The sequence below is a fragment of the Labrus bergylta genome, chromosome 12, assembly GCF_963930695.1.
Source record: "Labrus bergylta chromosome 12, fLabBer1.1, whole genome shotgun sequence".
NCBI lineage: Eukaryota > Metazoa > Chordata > Actinopteri > Labriformes > Labridae > Labrus > Labrus bergylta.
In genome coordinates this window covers 7,090,110-7,115,575 of record NC_089206.1, presented here as the reverse complement: position 1 = coordinate 7,115,575, position 25,466 = coordinate 7,090,110, and the positions used below count along the sequence as shown (strand labels likewise).

Here is a 25,466-nt window from a genome sequence, read left to right as displayed (position 1 = left end):
TGACCTCAGTGTTGCCTTACTGGAGCTGCTTGTCAACAGGCAAAGCGGGCAACTGCTTGGGGTCCCGGGCCAGTAGGGGGGCCCCCAGAGGGCTGGCGTACTTGAAACCACGACAGCAGCCCAAAATGTGAACATTTCACAACGACAGTAGGACACTTCCCTAATGGGGCCCCATCTGACTGGTTGGAGGGCCTCCCAATTGATTTTTTTTTTTTCCTAAGGCCCCAACAGACCCTAGATTCACTGCATCATTCACCAGCCCTTTTCCCGAAACGTCAGCAAACACGTCACAACTTGTACAAACTAATAACGTTATAAATGACTACATCTCTGTCTATATATGAATCAGTCCAGTTCACTCTTTTAACAAGCTGCAGATGTTTTTAATCAAGAGACATCACAATCGACCATCACACTTACTAAACAGCATGGTTCATGTAAACTTCCTTTTTCATAAGCTGTATCTCTCCCCTGACGCCAGTAGGGGGCAGTGCAGCCCCGGACAGACAAAAACAACAACTGCTGCACATTTAGTGTTCTGTTGGAGCAAGGAGATTGCAGGTGAGCGCAAATGTCAGGGGCACCTCGAGTTGATTCAGCACCTTCTTGACCTAATAAAGAGGTGGGTGCAGTAAAGGCAGCTCGCTGGGTTCTGTCACTGCCCTCTCTGTTATCCAGTGGAGCTGTATATCAGCGGCTGGAGTGGACTCTGACCTACCCAGGAGCCATGTGATTCCCATCAGTGCTTCTGTGTAAGAGCAGCCCGAGGAGATCTGTCACTAAACCTCCATGTGAGATGACAGCAAGTCGTTTTCAAAGCCTGCAGGGACCGAGCACACTTGTGAGTACACGTCTCTGTTTAAGGCAGCGTGTTTGTTTATGGGATAAGTAGTTTGAGTAGTTTGTTTTGAACTCAAATGAAACACTAAGACAGCCCTTTAAACACATTTAAACTGATAATGTTATTCAAAGCCTTAACATAGTTTGCAGATCAAAGTGTTTGCGTAATTCCACATCATGTGCGCTTTTACAAAAGTTGTTTTCTGACTTGACATGTCAATCAATGAGATCAAATATGGAGTTTCATGGGAGTTTGCTCCACAGCGAGTGAAAGGGTTGTTAAATGTGTATCAGCTTATACTGTGGAAGTGAAAGAGATCACATTGAGCTCCCATCAGCTGTCACGTCTGTGAAGACAGAGTCGGCAGGTTGCAGTCTGCAGTGTGACTCGCTTTGTTGAGGTAACACACATGAAAGTTGTAAACGTCTGCTGATAATAACTAAGGAGCTCAACCGGCCTCAGCTGACATTTACTCCAATGAAAGTAGCACTTAGAAAACAATGAATAATGGATTTATCAGTCACAGAAAGGCATGTTGTTTTGTCTACAAGGTCAACTTTCTCTCCATCTATGTGATAATTAACAATTCTACTTCACTCTATTTCTAAGTGTGACATCGTAATTATCACTTGATAGATAAAGTTTTTGCTGATTAAGACGATTTGACACAAATCAGATAAACCATAATAGTAATGTGACATTTGATGATTAATCTTTAACACAGGATTGGCTGTTCAACATGAGTTCTGGTTCTGTTCGAGGTTTCTGCCTCCTGAAGGAAGTTTTTTCCTTTGCCACTGTCACTTTAATGCGAAATGTTGCTTAGTGCTGTGCTCATGATGGACTAATGGTGGTGTCCTTGTAACATAATATAACAGAGTAAGGTCTTTTACCCGCTCTTTTGTAACCTAACATAACTAAGAGTAAGGTCTTTTACCCGCTCTTTTGTAACCTAATATAACAGGGTAAGGTCTTTTACCCGCTCTTTTGTAACCTAATATAACAGGGTAAGGTCTTTTACCCGCTCTTTTGTAACCTAATATAACAGGGTAAGGTCTTTTACCCGCTCTTTTGTAACCTAATATAACAGGGTAAGGTCTTTTACCCGCTCTTTAGTAACCTAATATAACAGAGTAAGGTCTTTTACCCGCTCTTTAGTAACCTAATATAACAGAGTAAGGTCTTTTACCCGCTCTTTAGTAACCTAATATAACAGAGTAAGGTCTTTTACCCGCTCTTTAGTAACCTAATATAACAGAGTAAGGTCTTTTACCCGCTCTTTTGTAACCTAATATAACAGAGTAAGGTCTTTTACCTGCTCTTTAGTAACCTAATATAACAGAGTAAGGTCTTTTACCCGCTCTTTAGTAACCTAATATAACAGGGTAAGGTCTTTTACCTGCTCTTTAGTAACCTAATATAACAGAGTAAGGTCTTTTACCCTAACATAATATAACATAGAGTAAGGCCTTTTACCCTAACATAATATAACAGAGTAAGGTCTTTTACCTGCTCTTTAGTAACCTAATATAACAGAGTAAGGTCTTTTACCTGCACTTTAGTAACCTAATATAACAGAGTAAGGTCTTTTACCTGCTCTTTTGTAACCTAACATAACAAAGAGTAAGGTCTTTTACCCTAACATAATATAACATAGAGTAAGGCCTTTTACCCTAACATAATATAACATAGAGTAAGGTCTTTTACCCTAACATAATATAACATAGAGTAAGGCCTTTTACCCTAACATAATATAACAAAGAGTAAGGTCTTTTACCCTAACATAATATAACATAGAGTAAGGCCTTTTACCCTAACATAATATAACAGAGTAAGGTCTTTTACCTGCTCTTTTGTAACCTAACATAACATAGAGTAAGGTCTTTTACCTGCTCTTTAGTAACCTAATATAACAGGGTAAGGTCTTTTACCTGCTCTTTTGTAACCTAATATAACAGAGTAAGGTCTTTTACCTGCTCTTTAGTAACCTAATATAACAGGGTAAGGTCTTTTACCTGCTCTTTAGTAACCTAATATAACAGAGTAAGGTCTTTTACCTGCTCTTTAGTAACCTAATATAACAGAGTAAGGCCTTTTACCCTAACATAATATAACAGAGTAAGGCCTTTTACCCTAACATAATATAACAGAGTAAGGTCTTTTACCCTAACCTAATATAACAGAGTAAGGTCTTTTACCTGCTCTTTTGTAACCTAACATAACAAAGAGTAAGGTCTTTTACCCTAACATAATATAACATAGAGTAAGGCCTTTTACCCTAACATAATATAACATAGAGTAAGGTCTTTTACCCTAACATAATATAACATAGAATAAGGCCTTTTACCCTAACATAATATAACAGAGTAAGGTCTTTTACCTGCTCTTTAGTAACCTAATATAACAGAATAAGGTCTTTTACCTGCTCTTTTGTAACCTAATATAACAGAGTAAGGTCTTTTACCTGCTCTTTAGTAACCTAATATAACAGAGTAAGGTCTTTTACCTGCTCTTTTGTAACCTAATATAACAGAGTAAGGTCTTTTACCTGCTCTTTTGTAACCTAATATAACAGAGTAAGGTCTTTTACCTGCTCTTTTGTAACCTAATATAACATAGAGTAAGGTCTTTTACCTGCTCTTTAGTAACCTAATATAACAAAGAGTAAGGTCTTTTACCCTAACATGATATAACAAAGAGTAAGGTCTTTTACCCTAACGTGATATAACAGAGTAAGGTCTTTTACCTGCTCTTTTGTCATAATGTAACAAAGAGTAAGGTCTTTTACCTGCTCTTTTGTCATAATATAACAGAGTAAGGTCTTTTACCTGCTCTTTTGTCATAATATAACAAAGAGTAAGGTCTTTTACCCTAACATGATATAACAAAGAGTAAGGTCTTTTACCTGCTCTTTTGTAACCTAATATAACAAAGAGTAAGGTCTTTTACCCTAACATGATATAACAAAGAGTAAGGTCTTTTACCCTAACATGATATAACAGAGTAAGGTCTTTTGCCTGCTCTTTTGTCATAATATAACAAAGAGTAAGGTATTTTACCCTAACATGATATAACAAAGAGTAAGGTCTTTTACCCTAACATGATATAACAGAGTAAGGTCTTTTACCTGCTCTTTTGTCATAATATAACAGAGTAAGGTCTTTTACCTGCTCTTTTGTCATAATATAACAAAGAGTAAGGTCTTTTACCTGCTCTTTAGCAACCTAATATAACAGAGTAAGGTCTTTTACCTGCTCTTTAGTAACCTTTAGTAACCTCCTTGGTTCCTCTTCCACCATTACTCACCTAACCATCAGATTGATCCTGTGATGCTCAGTGGGAGGCTGACATCACCGCAAAATGCTCCTTATGCACCGATGCAGATATTGATGATCTCACAATGACTTATCAGTTTTTTGTTCACTACTAGAGCCAAAATGATTTTTTAATGGGGATTTTTATGAGAGTATTTGTTGAAGTTATGTTAAGATTGTTGAAGTGGTACTTTCAAAAAGGATGTGAGTACTTCATCCATAACTGAAGTTATAATAACCGACTGTATCTGATTCATGTGATTTCAGCGAGAGAGGGGATTGTGAGTCAACAGTGTCTTGTGTTTTCTTCTCCTTCACATTTTCGACGTTACTCTCAAAGTCATGATTAAGGAAACACTATGAGACAGATATCTAACTGATTATCTGACAGGTGCACGAGAAACTTCAAGGATTATGAATGAAAAGGGTCAAACATCTCGAGGAGTTCACAAACAATTTTAGTTTTTTTTTTTTTTGCTTCTTTGAGGGGAATTTTGAGATGTTTTGAGTGATAGAGCTCTGACGCTGGTTAACTTTTGTTCTTGTCCAGTTGCAAAACCCCCAAAAATAAGTCAGAAAATATCTATTTATTTGTTGTTTTGCTGAATAAGCATTTGTAAATCTAGTGTAAGTAACATTCAAATCCTTAAAAATGTATCTTAGGCTAGAATATAAAGTGGTTAAGTGAGTTTAATGTTCATTTCTTTTTTGTTTAAGGTATGACAGACAGGGGAGGTGGGACTATTTTGGGAAGCGCCTTCTTCTTCTGCAGACTCTCCTCAGACTGATCTGGCTCTAGCATGGCTCTGTTGGTCCACCTGCTGGCCTGTGGCTTTGGCCTGGGCTCTTGGGTGGCAGTTAACGGTCTGTGGGTGGAGCTGCCCCTCATCGTCAACACGCTCCCGGAGGCCTGGGAGCTCCCGTCCTACCTGACGGTCATCATTCAGCTGGCCAACCTGGGACCTCTGCTGGTCACCCTCATGCACAAACTGTGCCCGGGTCGCCTTAAGGAGCATATTGTCATTTACTTTATCCTCTCCAACGGGGTCCTGGCCTGCATCCTGCTTGCCTTCTTCTGGGACAGGACTACGGTGGTGGCCGGTGCACTGCATAGCACGGCCTTCTTCATCATCACCTTCTTCCTCTCTTTGGTGGACTGCACCTCTTCAGTTACCTTCCTGCCTTTCATGATGCAGCTTCCAGCTAAATATGTCACCACCTTCTTTATCGGAGAAGGGCTAAGTGGCTTTATACCTGGCGTAGTCGCTCTGGCGCAAGGTGTGGGCATCGCAAAATGTGTCAACTCCTCTCAGACTGCAGGAAACCACACAGGAGAGGACATGTGGACGATACACACAGAGTACCTTCCTCCTAACTTCTCCCCCAGGGTGTTTTTCTTCTTCCTGGCAGCCATGACGTGTATAAGCCTGGCGGCCTTCACAGCGCTGAACAGGCTTCCTCGCACATACGAGCTGTCCACAGAAAACCTCGTGCCAGACACGGTGGCATCTGTCAGCTCTGGGCTGGATAACCCCGGAGCAGAGAAGGACGGACAAGATGTGAAAGGCCAGGGTGAGGGGTTAGGCCAGAGCAGGCCTCTGCTTGGCTACAGACACTCTGTATACCAGCTGACCTTCATCTACTTCCTGGTGGTTTGGGTTAATAGTGCAACCAACGGCCTTCTGCCCTCTGTGCAGACGTACTCCTGTATGCCCTACGGGAACCTGGCCTATCACCTCTCTGCTGCTCTGTCTTCAGTCGCCAACCCGCTGGCTTGCACCATTGCAATGTTCTTCCAAAACAGGTTAGAAGTCCTACACATGTAATGTTTTTATTACACTGATCACAGTTGTTATATCTCTGTATAAATAACAGTCACATGCATGTTTGAACATTAAAACAAGTTTTACCTTCTTTAAAAAGTGGGCGGGGCTTCCGTTACACCAGTCAGTTTGTGGACTTTGTGGTATTTCAGCTACAGGATCATATTTGTGTAAGAGTTGAGTGCTTAAAAGGAATAATGGATTAGCAGGTAATTAAATAACGCTAGCACACGCTTGCAGAGTTAGTAAAGTGTATCTGTTACTCATGGTAACATGGTAAGTTTCATTGGGATGATAAACTTAACACTGTTCAAGACATAGACTGTATATACAAATGGACAGCGTTGCCTCCAGTTGAACAGGATGAAGCCAGAATATCCCTGACCGCTGACATGTTGCAAATTTGTAAATAGAGTCGGCACAGGCTGGAGGAGTTGCTGTATTGACGTCACGCTGCTCCCTCTCATGAAAACACACATTTAATGTTCTGATAAAACGGCAAAAATCACTCAGGTGGGTCCGGCCCACAGCGGAACTGATTCTTGTGTCAGTTTGAAGGAGACACTCGTGGGTTATGGAAATTCAAATGAGTGTTGGTGTCACAAAAAAACAACAAGATAGGGATGGTAGTTTCATTCCCAGTACTGTTGTCAGTTTGGTATTTCTGATTTGAGCACCGGTTTCTTTACAACTGGGATCTTTGCAGGAAAATGTCAGTGCTAAAGAGAGGTGGTCGCTTTCCACTTCAGCAGATCTGTAACAGCAGCAGCACTGATAAATATGAAGAGTGTGAATGTTTTTAGAAAGAAGAGATTAATACCAAAAAACACACAAAATGATGACTTTAGAAGAGAGCTGTGGTGCATTCAGAGATATGGAAGAAACAAATGAACCATGATAAAGCAGCAGCAGTGTGTTTAACATTGTTTCACTTTGATTGAAATCATGAAGGCCACAGTGTAACTGCTTTACTGGATGTGGTTTGTTTTTATAATATTTAATGTAAACTAAGCATCAGTTTTTTTCCATAGAGATTGATAAAATAGTTCTGAATTAGAGACTGCATTGAGTTACAAAAGTTGGTTTTCTCAGGAACATGATGTGAGGCCCTCAGCTTTGTGTTCATGACGCTTCAGCAGTTTGTGTTACTGTCCCTCCAGTGCAGATCAGGAAGGAAACACATAAGCATAAAAAGAAGGAACTGCACACTGAAATGACTAACTTGGAAGAAAGTCCCTTTCTTTAACTGACTCAGACTTATTTAGACAAATCATCTTTAAATTAACCGACCTGATGGTGGACTTTTATTAGCATTGGTAGCTCATTTGAAAAGCCGGCAGTATGATCACAGCAATAAAACTGCTTTCTGTGTTCCTACAGGCACCCAATCAACTACTATATAATGAGTACTTAAATAGTTAATATTTCAAGGGTTTTATTACACTCAGTTTATGGCTTTACAGGATTCTAAAAGTCAATCAAAGATCCTTTGAAAATCTGTAAGTGGAATGTTAGAAATGAGGAAACGGCTGCTGATAACCTTTTTCTTGTTTTCAGGTCACTCGTCTTTCTCGGAGGGCTGACGGTGTTGGGGACGGGATTTGGCAGCTATAACATGGCCATGGCAGCTCTGAGTCCATGTCCGCTACTTCAAGGCTCTGCGGTGGGAGAGATGATTATTGTAAGTGAAGATAAATATGTGAAATAATAAGATGTGGAGCGTGGGAGAACAGAACACATTTCTAAGTAGCTTTATCAGAGGAATGTCCTTGGCAAAGTTCAAACTTCTCCTTTTACAAAACACCTGAGGATTGAGCAACTCTGCTCACTCTCATAACTAATGATGTGGTAACATAATATTCACAGGGAGCAGTGAGCAATATTTGAAAACCATCGTGCCTGAAATCCTGACTTTCTTTTCCTTTTAGACACAGCTGATGTTTAAATATTATCAGATGAACTGCTGAGTCCACTTTGTTTTTTTCTTTTTTTTACCCTCTACAGGTGCTGTCTTGGCTCTTCTTTACGGGGACGCTGACTTATGTCAAAGTAATGGTGGGTGTTATCCTGAGAGACCGGAGCCACAACGCCCTGGTCTGGTGTGGAGCTGCGGCGCAGATGGGCTCATTAGTGGGCTCGCTCACCATGTTCCCGCTGGTCAACGTCTACCAGCTGTTTCAGTCTGGAGACTTCTGCAACACTAAATGTCCCTGATATTTCAATGGAGGAGACAGGGAAGAGTTTGACCGTCTCTTTCTGAGCGTTTGATTTGGGATCAATACCACTCCTATATTTGCTTAAGTATGGGGAAAGACGCAGGAGTCAACTAGCTTAGCTGTAAGAATGAAAAAAGGGAACATTGCTATTCTAGCTCTGCCAAAAGGTTCCTATCAGCACTTATAAACCAGTGTATCTTGTTTAATCTGTGTACAACTCTTGAGCTGTTTTCACACATGCACTACTGAAGATTGTCTAGAAAATTTCAGGACAATCTGCCCATGAAATCTTTATGAGTTGCTTATTGACACGTGTTGCTCACAGAGTGAAGTGTTGATGGTGGAAGGGACAGAAGGAGACACTGTGGGGACAGTTTTTCCCTTCATATCAAAGCTATGTGTAATTATACGTATTCACAGTATCAAGCAGAAAAGAGAATGAAGCAACTTTATTACGTGCTCAAAGATCACACTGGTGATGTAAAGGTCATCACTCCAACCCACGAGGGAGCTGGTAGGAAAAGAGCCCGGCAAAGTTAGGGTGAAAATTGTGTCTGTTCCTGTGAACACATGCAGCTCACCCCGAAACGTTTGGGATCATTTCAGGACTTGTGTGTCTATGAAAACACCATAAATGTAAGCTGCTGCTTTTTTTTTTTTTCCACAGTTGCTCCAAATATGTTCACTTCTTCTGGCACTCAGCATCAGAATCAGAATCAGAAATACTTTATTAATCCCAGGGGGAAATTCGGTGTTACCATTGCTCTTCACACAATACAGCAGTAGGAAATAAAATAAAATAGAGATAATAAAATAAGCAATAAAATGAGCAATCAGTACCAAGTAGGGCTATATACAATAATAGGATATATACAGTATATATACAATAATAGGATATATACAGTATATATACAGTAATAGGATATATACAGTATATATACAATAATAGGATATATACAGTATATATACAGTAATAGGATATATACAAGATAAAGCAATATTTACATTATGAATGTGAACTATAAACAGATACTGCACGTTGTAAAGGTGTAAAGATATTTCACAGTGTATTGACCAGTTTGCAGACAGATTGCACAGTTTCAGAGTTCAATAACATGTCCAGGTTAATAATCCAGTGTCCGGGTGTGTGATTCTTAGAGGGAGGAGTTATAAAGTCTGATGGCCACAGGCAGGAATGACCTCCTGGGTCGTTCTGTGATGCATCGTGGGGGGAATCAGTCTGAATGAGCCGTAGATTTAACATTTGATTTTTGTACATTTTGAACAGGATACAACCTGTTAATTAACTATAGTTATGCTAGTAAGCTTATCTTCTACTCTGGGCAGATTCAGGCTAGCTTTGCCCCCCATTTCTGTTCTTTATGCTAAGCTAAGCTAACAGGCGACAGGCTCAAGCTTCATATGCAGCCTACACATAAAGGCGGTATTAATCGTTTCTTTAATGCGCAGCAAAAAGGCACATTTCCCAAAATGAGGAACCTTTTCTAAAGGTTCATCTAAAGCGCCACAAACCTTGCCCCAAAATGTTTATTTTTTATTTCTTTGATTTTGAAGCCATGTTTGCATTTAACTTTATAAGTGTGTCATGTAATACACTATCATGGACTAAACTATGAACTTGTATAAACATTAAACAACAGAAGTCGAACACTGAGACACCTCTCTTTTATTCATTCACAGAGTTTCTTGCACCTTTCTTCAAACTGTTTGGCCACCAGGTGGCGTAAGAACACTTCGGACATTAACAGTTGTTACTGCAGTGACCACAAATCTTGTCCATGAAATACATTTAAACTGTCCACATGGAAAAAAAAAAACACACACACACACAAAGGAGTGGAAAAGGCTTTGAAGCATGAGAGCTAAAGATTACATTCTGACATTATTACAACTATTATACATTGAAACATGTATAAAATGAAAACAGGTTGTTGATGCATTTTATAAATATGAATATATTAGTGAGACAATCAGCACTAAGACATCTATATTGTTACACTACCAGCTTTATATTAGAGTTAATTTCCACTTCTATTAAAGCAACTTTCAGAGAAATGTAATTATTTTTAGATTTTTTTCTGGGGCTTTTTGCCTTTATTTGGATCTGAAAGTGAGAGTGATAGGAGATGAGGGGAGGATATGCATCAAACAGCATCAGGATTAGGAGTCTAACATGCAGCCAGTGAGACAAGGACCGAGCCTCTGTACATGGAGCCCCTGCTCTACCACCTGAGACCAGCATCCCATGCTGTCATTTGTATTTCTTATTCTCTTGAATTGATCTGAAAGATGTAGATATTACTGTACTAATAAGATTGAGATTCATCATAAAGAAAACACATGAACACATGTACATAATAATAGGTTGTTTGGATCAAACTAGTTATATGTCATCTCTTACAAAAGGTGCAATAGTTTTGGCCTTTGCCACCTTTCCTTTGTGTTGTCCCCCTAACAGACATTTGCCATTTAAACATCCCACATAGTTTTTCCTTTCTTTCTGGCTCTTCTAAATTTCATGACACCTGGACAATCTTTTATTCTACATATCAGTCAGTGAAGTTTTTCTCTGCTGTTTCCTTAAAGCTCCTGTGAGGAACTTCTGGTTTGTGTTGATTTTGGCGCCCCCCAAGGAACAAAGCAGTACATCGTATCTCTTTGCTAATCTCCTAACAATAGTGGAAATAGTAAACAAAGGCTGTTTCTGCAGTGAACTGTAGTTCACGTTGATGACAAAAACTCCTCACAAGGGCAAGACAAATCAATACATTGATCCTAATGAAGTGGAAACAGCTGGGCAAAACTACTTGTGTATACGGGGAACCGGAGGCTAAGTGGTTACTGTAGTTCCCCAAGTACAGAGGCTGTTGTCCTTTAAATCCGACCTGTGGCTCCTTTCCTGCATGTCACCCCCCCAAAAAAAACTATTCAGTTATTTTTAACTATCTAAAGAACTTTAAACTATAACTCCAGCTATCCATCTATAACATTAACGCATTGTTGCATCAGATTTTTAAATGCAATCATTGAATGCATCAGTAAGAGACGATGAGAAAGGCTCCTGCATTGTCTCGCTTTATGCTGATAAATTGATTTGATCATACAACGTTTCAATCTAACCGACCTTCATCAGTTATAATGCATTGTCTTTAAGTTTGACCCTCCTTTGACGCACACATCACACACTCAGGTGTTCAGAGATTTTTTTCAATGCATCAGTTAGAGCACAGATGCTTTTACTTTTTTGATGTTTAAATATACTACCTGTACAAAAGGAAGTATATTTTACAGGCCAAGCCAATAATTTGATGCATTTTTAAGTCTTGCAGTAACGCCTTTCAAACGCAGACTAAAATGCTCTGAGTAATAAATCACTGACAGAATAATGAATCACCAACTGGTCACAGAAATGCTGATAACAAACAAAAAGCAAGAGAAGAAGATAAGCAGCCACGAGAAACCAGACAGACAACGATCCTATAATACGTCTGATCCGGGGCCCCATCATCCCTATCAGAGATGCTGCTGCACATCCTCAGAGGAGGACGCAGGGACGCTGGTCATCCATGGGAACCGCAGAGTGGTTTCCCATCGGCAGCTGTTCCTCCTCTCTGAACCTTTGCCCTTCAGAAGGAGAGCGAGAGGTTCCCCAGCCTCGAGGAGGAGGAGGAGGAGGAGGAGGAGGAGGAGGAGGGGGGGCTCTAATTACTGATGCTCAGCGGGGGCCAATGGCTGTTGCTCCTTCCACTGGTCACTTGGGAGCTTCCCTGACCCCGGCACTGAGTAAAAACAAAAAGATAAGGAAAGGGAAAATGGGGCTACAATTAGCCCTATGTAGCCTCCGGGGCGCAGGATCAGTGGAGGGGAAGCACAGATGGGACTTTCTCACTTGGATTTGTTGAATGTACTTTGCGGTGTTGTGTAATTCTGCACAGAAATCACTGCAGTCGGTTGGCTGTCGATGCAGATTTGAATGAAATTGTGATCACAAACAATACATGAGAATGATTATTTTGTCTCCTCCTTCACCTTAGGGCTGTCACAATACCAAAATTCTAAACTTTTGTAAATATCACATGATATTAACACTTGTTTGGTTACCACTGCAACAAAAAATACAAGTCCTAGGCATCCAATAATGGGAAATTTCTTGTTTTTAATTGCCAAAAATGGCAAATAATCCCCTGCACACTCTTTGAATTGCACAAAAACATTGGCAACTTTTCTACATGGAAACATTGCCGATGGTTTTTAAAAATGTTTGCTGGCCTCAATCCTCCGACGTGCCTGTCATATGTAATAGATGTAGATTATATACTACACAATATATATAGAAAATAACAGATTGGATTTGTTTAAAACAGGTGGTATCAAAAAGTATCAAACATTTTTTACATGCTGGGTTCATCAGAAGATTGCACATAATGCTGATCTCCAATGTTTACACGACCTTGAGTATTTATATGTAATCAAAAGGATTTGCCTCTAAGCTTCATTAGCTAAATTCCTTGATTGGCTTGGGGGGGCTTTTGTGTTCGGGACAAAACAAAGCAGCAAAGAAAAGTGTATCATTTCCCTGCGAGTGTCAGATGGTCCCATCGCTCCTCCAGCTGGTCAGGAGGGGCCGCGGCCACCTGGATGCTGGGTCCCGGTCTTGTGAGATCCTGCAGACTCCTCTGCCATGTGAAGACTCCACTAACTACGCTACAGAGAGGTCCATCTGCTCAGGACGACACCTCCCAAAGAGAACCCCCCTCCACTACCCCCCTAATCATACTACTACCACCATCACTAAAGCTCCCTTCCTTCAGCCTCCGTGCCTTTCAGCTAAATGAGCAGCGTGTCAAATGGAAGGAGGATTTACCCTTCCTTTAACGGGATAAGAGAATGAATCCACAGCACCATGATGCTATGACTGACGAGCCCACCTGCACTCCTGCTGAATCGACACAAATATCACCTGTGTGAGACTTTGCATGCAGGGACTACAGGGATCACTGAGGGGCATGTTAACATCTTAAACGGTTTAAAAGCACGGCCACACAAAGGGAAGTGTCTTTTCATTGGTGTAAATAAACAAAACAATGTTTAGAAAGTGTGAAAATTTGCTTGGCTGAACCTGCAGCCAGACAGATTTTGGCAGCTGATGTTCAGGTGAACAGCTTGTGGGTAAACCGATTGCTGATGCATGCAGACGATTCACAGACGGGCGCAGCTCAGACAGCATCTCTCCCATCAATTTCCACACACACTCCATTTAATAAACGCCGTCCATTTATTTGAAATTGGATGTGACAGCCCTATGTCATTTCACTATAGTGTCTCAGAGCAGACAGTGATGCACGCGGGCCCACTCCTCGTTTTCTATCAGCAGGTATTGATGTTGCTTTAATGAAGTGCCTAGCACTCCACCCTAGGAGGAGACAAGTCTGTCAGCATATGTAAATGCTTCCTGCCTGTCATTGTTGTGGAGGGTTCAGCATGGGTCAGCATGGATTCCCCCTCTGGGAACCCTTTGTTCTGGGGCCGACTGTGCCACATGAGGGGACCAATTACAGAGCGGCACAGCAGGACGGGGGTGCTAACTTGTTACCCTGCTGTAGTGAGCTAATTATTACCTCCACACTGTGGGTAGTAAAGAGACGGCAGAGCGGTGACAAAACCTAGCTTGTGTGTATGCATATCGTTTCTGGATAAAGTGGTATATATTTCCAGGATATAATAAGACATTTCACTTCATTGGTTTACATTGAGGGCACCATTATCACAGTATGAGAAAAGGTCATCCTAATTTTCCTGCCATAAATAGCTACTGAACTGCTTAAATCCCAGCGGAGCTCCTTTGCATTGTCAATGCAAAGGCAATTTACAGGCTCCACACTGCCAACCACATAACCTTGATGTGTTGTCAAGAAATGATTTATGAAAATGCATCCCGCTCCCCTTGTCCCGAGTGAGACCTGGCTGGACCCGGAGTGTTGACACAAAGCCCACACGGCCGCGCAAACAGACACCAGCAAAATTATCATTCATATCATAACATCTCGATGGGCTTTTGTTCCCAGCTCCTGATGAGATACTGGCTGTCTGTTTCTCATCAAGGGAGTGCAGCAGATTTGGCAGGTTTCTGCCGAGCAGCAAAATGTTTCAGCTGACGTGCAGAATGATGCTTTATGCAAATGCCAGTGTGGAGATGAAACAGAAACAATGAGCAGGTCAGCCGATATATGTAAGCACACCTCAGCAGGAGCATCCTTATCGGAAGTGTTTTAGAGCAGCTGTTACATGTGCAAAAAAAATTGACCTTTGAAACGTTTTGTGCAAAGTAAAAGCACAAAATAATTTGGGTTGAAAAAAAAGCCTTTTAAAAGAAAAATGATATAGCCTCGAGCCATCAGTCTGATTCCAAACAACGTAAAAATTGGAAAAAAAACGCTGCATAAGGCAGTAGCTTCATACAACTGTTGGTAAAATTCATGCAGCAAAAGAAAATCAAAAAAAGCAGTTGTTGGAGCATTTCTCTTTAAAATGTATTCCTCCTGATACTGATGGAGGCTCAATTATTGCTTTCTTTTCACTTCTTTATCCACATGTAATGCTGTATGGCTGTTAGTCATCCATGAAGAAAAATGTCTTGATTTCACCTTTCAATACTGAGACTAGGTTTGCACAAAAAGAAAACAAGAAACTCAAACCGAACTGTTGCAACAAGTGAACTTTCACCTCTCTAAATGACTGTATAGAAATGTGTATTATTTTTAGATTCTATGACGTAAGGCTTTATTAATAAGACATTTATTATTGCATTTATTCTAGTATGAATATTCTCAGAATAATACACGACAGATATTTTTGGAAATTACCATAAAAAAGTCAAGTTCCCAAAACGGCTCCTTGGGAGACCCCCATTGAGGAACACTGTTTTAGAGGGTAAACTAAAGGGCATATTTTCTGACAATATTCCAAACACACCTCTTGATGCATATAGACACCCTTCCCTTCTTGCTCTTAGCCCCCTCCTCTTACATCCAGCCCATTCATCTCCTTCTCCCCACCCCCAGTGACCAGTCTAGCCCAGCTGCTAGGGGCTACCAGTCCCCCTCGTGTGTGTGGGGCCAGTCAAGTGGAAAATGGCTGCTGCCGAGAGAGCCCACTTTAGAGAGCCATCATCCTTTGAAGGGGCATGATGGCCTTTGACAGCCACAGTGTTAACATGGAGCCCACACCAACACAGCTCTGCTATTATCGTGTTTACTAAAGCAAGAGGAGAGAAGAGAGGGATCAAGGCGAGACCCTGTTGGTTGATGTTTGAGTCCAGGGGTGACGGGGTCCTTGTCTAAGCCGTGCCACAGTGGCATTGTGGGGAAACATGACATTGGATCACTCGCAGACAGGTGGAGATTGTGCTTCAACATGTCAGTTGAGCTGTTAGTGGACAGGTCGCTCAGTGCGCGTTGAGTTGTTGTTCTTTTCAGGCTTTCTTCTCTTGGTACAATATGACTGAAATGTAAACACTCACCTGTTTGAGGCAGATTAAGACACGTAACACTTCTTGGTTACCTGGGCACAAAAATAATCCCAATCACTGATTCACAACCTTTGAAGCATCCCTTGTTGATTTTACGCAGCTCTTTAAATGTTTGGGGACGTTTATGTGCAGAAAGATTTGATTGTGTTGCCTGCACTGCAAACAGATGTATGATTGGTTAACTGGGAAACCAATGAGAGTGTTAAACATTAAAAAAAAGATGATGTTCTGTATTGTAAGTCAAATATCTGATGAGATTGTGCCACTAGACGGACCGCTGGTTTGGGTATTTGTTAACCAGTGAGGTTAACATGCAGCCTCATGCCTATGACAGAATCATAGCCGTGCTGATATTTAGTACTAAAGCACTCCCTCATGTGAGGTAATGCTTGAAGAGCAGTGTTCTCGTTTACAAGTTGTGCAATGTTGTTAACACGACAAATGATATCAAGTCACTGCATCTGAAGAAGCTACAGTATGGAGAGTGGAAACCTGGAGGGAAATTAAAGCATATTTCAAAGTGAAACAACACATTTTAGATTAAAAACAAAAAGATTATTAGATGTTTGTCAACATCACCCTTTCTTTTTTCGTCCATAAATTTAATGTGGAAACACATTTTGAATGTTTATTTCAAACATTTAAAAAATAAGCATGATCATACAACAGCGGATGGAAATAATTATTTACAAAAAATGAAAAGCCTCAGGCAAAAATCTAGTTTTTGATTGAACGGATGTTGGTGTTAAACTACAGACAGTGATGTTAGCTATAGGAGTTGGATGAATGCTATCATTCTCCAATGTTTAACAGTAGCATGTGTTGTTTCAAATGTGTGGTTTACCTCGAAAAATGTCCTTCCCAATTACTACAATCACACCTGTTGTTTAATTGCTGATCAATCAGAAAGCAGTGAAATGATAATGATGTATCAGTCTGTTTTATGTTTTTTTGGAATTAATTTATATATTAATGTTTATTTGTATTGGGACAGGTAAAGAGAAAGTAAACCGTTGCCACACACTACAGCCTGACAACACAAAAACAAACAAGCACAACAATAAACAGACAGTACAGTACAGGATACAAACTATCAAATAATAACACAAAAACAGGAAAAGCACGATCATACACGACTGCAAGACAGAGCCCTAATTAAAAAATGTTTCAGTTTCAGTTTCATATGACTCCAGTCTGGTTCCAGTTTTACTAACAACCTGAACACAGCAACATGACGTAACAAAAGCAGCTGAGCTTTCCCCCCGTAGAGTGACATCAGATGAAAATGGCTGCTGTATAAAAATATGGTCAAAGGGGGTAGATCTTGCACTCGGAAAACATATAAATGACTGAAGCTTTATTGGATGTTGAAGGGAAAGGTTACTTCGTTAACCTAATACATTTAGTCACACATGAAAGTGAAGTGACAGCCTTGGCAGGACAAACGAAAGACAGCATTGAATCATGCAGTGTTTGTTTTGGTGTGAATATGCACGCTAGAAAAAAACCCAGTAATATGCTCATTAGCTGATGCAGTGCGCTATAATCCACCTCTGACCTCGTGCAATGTGTGCAGCCCAATTTATGGATGCAGGTAGGATCAGCAGAGGATAAAAGCTTACACCATTTCATCCGTCCCTGCGCTCCCTGGCTCAACTCCAACTGGGGCTGATCTACGGCTGTAACTGTCCCGCGCCGCCCTCACAGCTCGGGCACATGTTGCTGCAGGACACACGCGGAGCTCACAAAGAGCAACAGTGATTTTAACTGCAACAAATGGTCGAGGTTTGTCATTACCCAGATTTTTGGGAAAGGGATCATTACCTGCCACAGATGCCACTGTTGTTTTGTGTCTCCATTTGTCCCGAGGCTAGTATAACCCTGCTCCTTGAAAAGAGCAGGAGGTGCCTTTGTGTAGACGCACACCTGATCTTAGCAATCAATTGGCAGCTTTACCCTCACTCAAGTCTCTCAGGCACTGCCTCGAGGCCGTCCATCTGTTGCTGCAAGGATGTGGGGCTATGGACGAGAGCGTCAGTGAACAGGTCGGAATATTTCTCTCTTTCTCTGTGCATGGTGTGTCAGGGAGTGGGAGGCTGCAGAAAATCTGTCATTTGTGCCTGTTGACAACTCGGCTGCTCCCAGAGGTGCAGCGCTCTCGCTCTCTCTGTAATCATGAAACTGATATTTAAAGCTGAAAGAGGTGACAAACAAATGTGGCAAGTTGCTGGGTGTGTAATTAGCACAAACAGAGGTAGCATTAGAGAGCCCGGAGGAAACACTCAGACCTATAGATCCTAATGAAACATGCATGTTAAGTCTTTTATCTTCCCGGTAAACAGATGTAAAAAATGTAGATGAAGTGCAGACATCTGAGGTAAAAAGGACAAAAAGATGCATTTGTTCTAGCCCAGTGTGAAAACAGATTTTTATTTCATGCTGAGTCTTCATTTTACCGCTGCTCCTGAACACCTTATCCCCTCTGAGAACATTAGAAAACGCTTTTGATGGTGGTGTAGAATGCCCTGAGCCATGAATAATAGTCCTCTGTTCATGTGAGAAGCTCAGACCTTTTTATTTGAAGTGTCTTGTTTTCGTGAAATTCAATACAAAAGCAGAATTAAAGGACAATGGAAATGATCAGATAGTGTAATGTCCTTTTAAAAGTTCAGTGGAAGCAAACAAGACGTACAGGCAGTGGATGAGGGAGTCACGACTTATGATTTTGAAGAAAACACGAAATAAACTCTCCCGCTCTAATGAACTTCAGGGATACTCACCAATGCATGAATTGTTGTTTTTGTGTAATTAAAGTCAATACTTAATACAGCATACTTACCATTTAGTTTTATGTGTTTTTTTCCCCAAAGCCCCTTTTGTTTCTATTCTGTGCTGTTAGCACATCATAATTCTTAACTGCTTTATGACTCCATTTTCTCCTTTCCTCTAAAATGCTTCATTGGCACTGTTTTGTTCCCCACAGTCTTGTTATCTTCTATTGTACCTGCATTTTCAAACCAGTATTGGCTGCTGATTCAAACTCATAAAAATGACTATGCACTTGCTGGATAATAAAAATTTTACAAATTCAGTGCTGTTTAATGATTTGGATATGAGGGGCTTGTGGAATGTGTGTGTGGGTGTGTGTGTGTGTGTGAGGGCGTGTGTGTTACTACGGTCCAAAGAAGGAACCAATAATGAGGATCTTCATTTGGTATAAAGTCAAACATATCATACAGCAGCCGTTGCACCTCATCATTTTTCTAAGGTCTCCAAAGGCAAATAGTGTTTTTATTTCAATTTTAACAAATCAATGAAAGACTAGAAGGACACCCACAAGAGTCCAAAAGTACAGTCGTATATTATTATAACAGTCTGCAAACACATCCACTTTATATGTCTGGGTATCTTTAAAACACTTTAATGATTCATTTAAAACATGTTTGTGCCTGTACTGCCCAGCCGAGCACGTGTTATGTACACCTGAACTGGAATAATTTCACATATTTAACATGCGCGTGTGAAAAGCACAACACACTTTGTCACTGGAGTGAACATGAACATTTCAGCTGGTTATCAAGAACTGTGTAGTGAAAAACCGTGTTCACATTGAAAATTGGACTTATTTGTGAGTTGGATTTTAGAAACAGGTTAGACAATATTATTATTTCATCAACAATAAAGGTCGTTCATAAGTTTCATGCAGATATTGTCAAGCGACTACGGTATTTCTTTCTCTGGTCGATGCCACGACAAATGTTAAAATAATTGTGTCAGAACTTTCCAAAAACAACTCTAAAGTGAGAACTATATCAGTGTCGTTTGTCAAAGTAACAGGCTGAAGACATGAATATAATAAGTTAAAGCTGGGAGTTCTCTCTAAAATATGATCTTTATTCTTCATATTTATAGCCTTTATTTAAAGGGTAAAAGCTGACTGACTCAGTTTTGACCGTCAGAAGAATATCTGCCTTCAAAGAGCTCATGGGAACATGATTTTTGATACCACTGACCTTGTAGATATTGAACATCTCTGATTGATGTGAATGTGAAGCTGGATTCAGTGTTGAAGAATGAAGAAACTGTTAAATAATGAAGTCAGGGTGAACATAAAGAATGTGCTTCCACTACACCTGTTGTGATCAAATATTTAATTTGGATGTACTTGTGTTTAATCTGTCTGACATCTGAATGTTTTTTTTTTTAATTAAGATCAAAGGACTGAGTTGTTCGACAGTAGCCTTGTTGTTTTTTTTTTTTTGCGCTCACATGATTTATTTAATTATCCCACACAGTTTATTGATCTCTCTCATGCCTGCACTTGTGCTCAGTCAGTAGAAGAGTTGGAGATGAAAAAACGTGCCGCTGCCCTGTCTGCCTTGACGCTCTCACTGAAACGTGATTTTGTTTATTATGTGGGATTTCGTCGCTGGAGAGAATGTCATATGCTAAGTTAACCTCTGCACGCCTCGATGGCCGGGTGCCAGATACCAAAGGACACGAACGCGGAGACACTCTCTTTGATGACGACAACTGGCAAAGTCCCCAACCTTTAAAACAACTCTGAGAGCCTCTGCTGGATGTATCGATGGTGTGAGTGCACTCAATAAATCTGCGAGGGTCTGATTCAGACACCCACACATCGCTGTCCAGTGTCCTTGAAAGCAGCTAATGCCATATCAGATCAGGAAACACAAGATGTGTCCGCTGTGCCACGAGTCAATGAGAGCACTTTTAATTGTGTGGATCGCGAGTGATGTCCATATTGAGTAAAATACTCACAGATCATATTAAACCCACCCTCTGAGCTTTTCTTCTCATTGGGCGGCCGACTGTGAGGACAGCCAACAATCCCATTGAGAAATTAGCAGGGTCTCCTGTGCTTTCCTCTGCTTTAATGAATAATTCAGCTGTCAGGGTGAAAGCAGAGCGAGGAGACCTTGTGAGTGGCGACTGACTCAGCACTCTGTGGCCTGAGGGTGACACTCTAAACCTGAGCGCTGCTTCCTGTTCCCTTCATAACAGGTAGTGTGGATACTGTATGTCTCCTGTGTTGGAGGCCAAATGATCATCCAAGAGCAGAGAAATCAGAGACGAGGGAAAGGAAGCTTTGCTGGGTGTTGGTCTACTGATCATCAGGATCAGGTTTAAGTTCTGCAGATCAAGACAGTTTGGTATTAAAGACATTTGAAGTCGCCATAGGGGTGTGTTGCTTTGTTGATGCCTTTGTTTGTCAGTCAGTTGACCCCCATGATCCAGACTCAACTATGTCAAGTTTTAAATGGATTTAAACATTTGTTTTTGGGCTTTTTGTGCCTTTAATGGAGAGATAGGACAGTTGGTAATCAGGGAGAGAGAGTGGGGAACGACATGTGGGAAAGAAGCCACAGGTCGGATGTGAACCCGGGCCGCCCGCCTGAGACGACAGCCTCCATACATAGAGCGCGCGCACTAACCACTGCGCCATCAGCGCCCTGGATTCCTGTTAAATTTTGAACATGCATTCATGATCCCCTGAAGATGTCTCCTCAAGACTTTGGTGATCCCTTGACCTTCCTCCTTGTGACACCAGCACGTCAAAGTTACACGTACCCTGTTAATTATCTCAGCGTCCACAAGATGGATCGGAACGAATTAATGTGCAGACGTTCTTGGTTCTCCGATGATGAATCATAAACACTTAGCTGATCATCTCTCTTTTTCTCTCTACTTCTATTTTAGTAATCACCAGGATGCCAAAGTGGTCACTTCTCCTCTAAAGTATTTCAGTATCTTTGAGTTCAACTGTGTTTTGAGGCGACACACTTCATCGACTATTTCATGAACTGGTCTACATTTGGTACAGAGATTAGTTCTGATCGCTTCACGATCAAGTGTATGAAACGTTTGTGTTCCCATGACTTTTCATCCAGCGCTATCATCAGCTCAAATGTTTCATTTGATACTTACTTATACTTATTTAAAACTCAATACTTTGAATTATAATTATTTTTTAATTTATTTTGGGGATTTTTGTGCCTTTAATGGAGAGATAGGACAGTGGATAGAGTTGGAAATCAGGGAGAGAGAGTTGGGAATGACATGTGGGAAAGGAGCCACAGGTGGGATTCGAACCTGGGCCGCCCGTTTGGAGGACCCAAGCCTCCATACGTCCCGCAAGACTTTGAATTATTGCCTTCAAAATACATGTGCATGTCCTAGCAGAGTGACATCATCAGTGGTTTATTTAAAAAAACAAAACAATTTTTAGTCATAGAGCCTTTAGTAAACAGAGCCTTTAACACACCTTAGTTTCACAGCTGTTTCTGGTACACCACTTCATTACAGTTTACAGATAGCTTCGCGTAAACAAACCAACTAGCTAACAGTGAGCATGGCTTATCTGGGTCATCGGTTAATCAAAGCATGTATGGTTAAGAAAGAACAGAATATATTCTTTCTCCTTAGCCACGTTAACAACTTGACAGGAATATTGTCTTTTTTTTTTAAGGAATAAGAAAAAAAACACAATTATTCATGCAGGTTATTGACTCAACGATCAGCACATGAAGTAAAACGTAGATGATGGTGAGGATCGACCTGCACAACTCTTTGTAGCCACATCAAATCCTGCATTCCTTCCACCCAATTTTCAACACCAACCTTTACTGGAAAGTATTTTTCGTCCTGATTTCCTCTCTATTTGACGCATCACGCCTGTGGCTCTCTCCGGTTTCCATAGCCAGCGGAGAAGGAAGACATTTCAGCACAGTTACAAAAGATGATTCCACATCCAGGGCACAGAAGCCCCCCCGGGCCCAGTGCGTTCACCTCTTATGGTCCACAGAGCTTTGAGCAAACATCTGTTTTGCTCTGGAAGAAACCTTTGATCTCTTGAGCGAAGACTTGCCATCAAATTAATGAAGAAAGGGATCCTCACTAATACAGAAAATGTAAGTGTGAAGTCTGGTTTCCTGTTATTGATCAGGCGTGTAAGTGTAAGGTTAAGGATGATTCATTTCTTCAGCCTCTGCTCGTGAGCTTATCACGCTGGATCGATGATTTTCAGGTTACAGGAGACCGAAACTCAGCGAGGATCACAGGGAAAATATGACATACTACACCCACTGTGAGTCCATTAAACATAACATCACAGGGAAGAACTGTTAACGTGGGCTGTAGTTAATATTCACAAACACTGAGGTCATTATGGCAAGAATTTATTTATTTATATGTTGTTAATAATATTCAGATTTTATATTTTCTCTTCCTCTTTGCTGTTAAATTATATCTTGTAGAAATGTGTTATTCAAGCAACTCAAATAAAAACACCATCTGAGGAGATTCCTCTCTTTCCCTTTAACAAGTATATGATGACATTGTTCTTTCCAGGAATCAATCCTGGAAATAAGCGACCCATAAAATGAAGTGTTAATGGGTTTTGAAATGCTTCACAGTTCCAGGACTTTAAATTAGCGGAGCCAAAAAAAAATAGAATCAGCATAAAACTGTCTTTAGAGTCTTGACCTTAGATTGTAACCTCCCCGGGGTGCTAAAACATTCAAAGGTCATGACCTGACCTCTGTGCCCTCTGTTTGTGACACTAACACAACAACATAGAAGAAATAATTATGTTACAGTTATCAGCGTTTGTATGGAAAGAAAAACTCGACTGACACTGTTCAAAAGCAGAAATCTCTTATGTTTATCTTAACCTGATGATATGTGGGTATGACACTGTGGAGCACAAAAACATAAAAAAACGTATATAAAGAATATGGACATAATGGGGCGCTGGCGGTGCAGTGGTTGGTGCGCGCGCCCCATGTAGTGGAGGCTATTCCTCCGGGCGGGGGGCCCGGGTTCGGATCCGGCCTGTGGCTCCTTTCCCGCATGTCATAACCCACTCTCTCTCTCTCCCTGATTACCAACTCTACCCACTGTCCTATCTTTACATTAAAGGCACAAAAAGCCCAAAAATAAGTCAAAAGAAGTTAAAAAGTTATGTTCCAGTTTCTTTGAGTCAGCTGCTTTATTATCTCAAAGTTCCTGCAAAATTAATTTGATATAAAATCCTTTTAAGTATTAGTCAAAGAAAGCTCTCCGCTTTTCCCATTTTCCCATCTTCCTGCATATGTTGGTATTTACATATTTATTTTATCCAACTGTGTGACTCACTGAATATAATACATCAGCTCAATGTTAACAACTGCTGTCTTCACTGTGACTAAGAGTATCAGCAGTTTAGCACTCTCTTAAGCTACAACCTTGAAATTAGCATGATTTCAATTTCTCCTGTTATGGATACAATTCTTAATATAAATATGTGCTGCAAGAAAGCCGTCAGTGACTGCAGCCCACATTAAATATCCATCCATCCATCCATCCATCCGTCCATCCATCCATCCACCCCCATCATGTATACCTTTTTATTATTATAGGCAGAGTCACAGGAGGCTGGAGTATATCCCAGCTCACACTGTGTAAGGTAGGAGTACAGCCTGGACAAAGCTCAGCCAATCCCAGCCAAGATAAACATGGCACATGCAGTAAAGAACAGTTTGGTTTTGCTTGCAGTTTGGGTATAAAATGCTCAATTTATTCTTGGAATGACTTGAACCATTTAGTGGGTAGTAAGCAAGAAGATGAGCTAATGGACCAAACATTGGTGATACTGCCCTCGGTTAAAAGTTCGATATTGGGTCTTTACAAATTTTGTTTCAGCTTCAGTGAGCTGTCAGTGTGTACGGAGGAAATGGAGCAGATGCACATGGACGCCCCAACAATTCTTTGATTCGTTGACATTTGATAGCTGACTTGACAATCACTGTGAGCCAAATCAACAAAAACAAAAGCCTTACTGTCAATCTTACGAGGAAAAGCACAGCTCCAATTATTAGTGATGTAGAGAGAAAGATTAAGTGACAACAGCTTTCTCCCAGACATAAAAAAGAGCCTTTTATTGAGAATTCAAACAGGTGTCATACTGGTTTCTGAGAGGCAAAACAAATGACAGGCTACTGAGCCGTAAATAGCGCAGCAGACGATGGGAGATTGGCCATATGTCCTCTGTGTGTGTGAGCGCCAGATACACTGGCTCGGTTTGAGATAGGATTCTGTTGGGAATGTCCCAGTAAAAGCTCCACTGGGACGGAGAAAGGAATCAACTGCGACATCCGTTCACTCAATTTGAGTCGGCTGAAATGCTTAAACAGTGCGTTCGTCTCCTCTGAGGTTTCGAATGCATTAAAATGACAGTTTTGCTGAGTGTCATCCGTCAACGCAAAGCAATTAGATGAGAAGCACAATCAGGACGTGGTTGGAGCTGCAGGATCATTGTTGCTGGGACGCAAATGTCAAACACAGAGTGGATCTAAAATGTTGTCAACGAGTGGTATCAGTTTGAAATTCATAATTGTGTACCTCATTAGCCTCTTCATATTCCTCAACATTTACTACCAAAGAGAGTGCAGTGTGTGTCGTGTGTGTGTGTGTGTGGGTGATAGGCAAGGATGGGGCGTTCTCCGAGGAGCATGCACCTCCATCTGGGCCAAAGTAATTGGTCTGCTATTCATATTCAGCAGTGTAATGGCCTCTAGCTGTTCATACAGACACACATGAACTAGTTACACCGAGAACAATCACAAGGCGGGTTGACCCGAGTGTCACTTCTTCAGGAGAGGGTTATCTGAGCAACATGGTGAGAAAAAAAATGACTTGATTTGATGGGATGAAGAAAAAGAT

The 25,466-nt window shown here is 40.9% G+C and overlaps 1 protein-coding gene across 1 annotated transcript; it reads left to right on the top strand.

Moving 5' to 3' along the window:
- Positions 1–551: 551 nt before the first annotated feature.
- slc52a3-1 (solute carrier family 52 member 3-1) lies at positions 552–9,869 on the top strand. The gene is made up of 4 exons (XM_020635917.3): positions 552–841; positions 4,873–5,959; positions 7,536–7,659; positions 7,983–9,869. Exons 2-4 carry the CDS (start codon positions 4,956–4,958, stop codon positions 8,190–8,192), a joined length of 1,338 nt encoding a protein of 445 aa, XP_020491573.1. The 5' UTR covers positions 552–841; positions 4,873–4,955; the 3' UTR covers positions 8,193–9,869.
- The last annotated feature ends 15,597 nt before the right edge of the window (positions 9,870–25,466 follow it).